General features: G+C 49.3%; 1 protein-coding gene across 1 annotated transcript in view; it reads left to right on the top strand.

Annotated features, from left to right (window-relative positions):
- Positions 1-16: 16 nt before the first annotated feature.
- Positions 17-617, top strand: part of Skida1 (SKI/DACH domain containing 1) — a 4,504-nt gene continuing 3,903 nt past the window's right edge. The window contains exon 1 of the mRNA XM_033759663.1: positions 17-608. Within this exon, the coding sequence (XP_033615554.1) occupies positions 273-608 (336 nt within the window). The 5' untranslated portion in view covers positions 17-272. The remainder of the gene's footprint in view (positions 609-617) is intronic.

Here is a 617-nt window from a genome sequence, read left to right on the forward strand (position 1 = left end):
TTTTGTATAGAAAACAAAAAAAAAAAAAAAAAAAAAAAAAAAAAAAGCAAGAATCAAGTCAGTGTAATTTCATGGGGTTTTTCCTCCCCCCCCTCCATAATTTCGCCTAGAGTTTGGCACTCCCTTCGCCGGGAATAACAGTCTTTGTTATTTTATTAGCAGGATGCCTTGAGACACACGCAGCATCTGGCGGAGGATTAACATACATCCATGTGTATGTATGCGTCACGTATATATTTACTGCAAATGGTGGGGGTCCTTTAGTGCCCGACATGGGAGACCTGAAGTCAGGTTTTGAAGAGGTGGATGGCGTGAGGCTCGGCTACCTCATCATTAAAGGCAAGCAAATGTTTGCCCTCTCCCAAGTCTTCACAGATCTGCTGAAAAACATCCCGAGGACGACCGTGCACAAGCGCATGGATCATCTGAAAGTGAAAAAGCACCACTGCGATCTGGAGGAGTTGCGGAAACTCAAGGCCATCAACAGCATCGCCTTCCACGCCGCCAAATGCACGCTCATCTCCCGGGAAGACGTGGAAGCGCTCTACACCTCCTGCAAGACCGAGCGTGTGCTCAAGACCAAGCGCCGGAGGCTCGGCCGGGCCCTGGCCACCACC

Source organism: Fukomys damarensis, unplaced genomic scaffold (assembly GCF_012274545.1).
Source record: "Fukomys damarensis isolate Sample0158 unplaced genomic scaffold, DMR_v1.0_HiC HiC_scaffold_37, whole genome shotgun sequence".
Taxonomy (NCBI): Eukaryota; Metazoa; Chordata; class Mammalia; order Rodentia; family Bathyergidae; genus Fukomys; species Fukomys damarensis.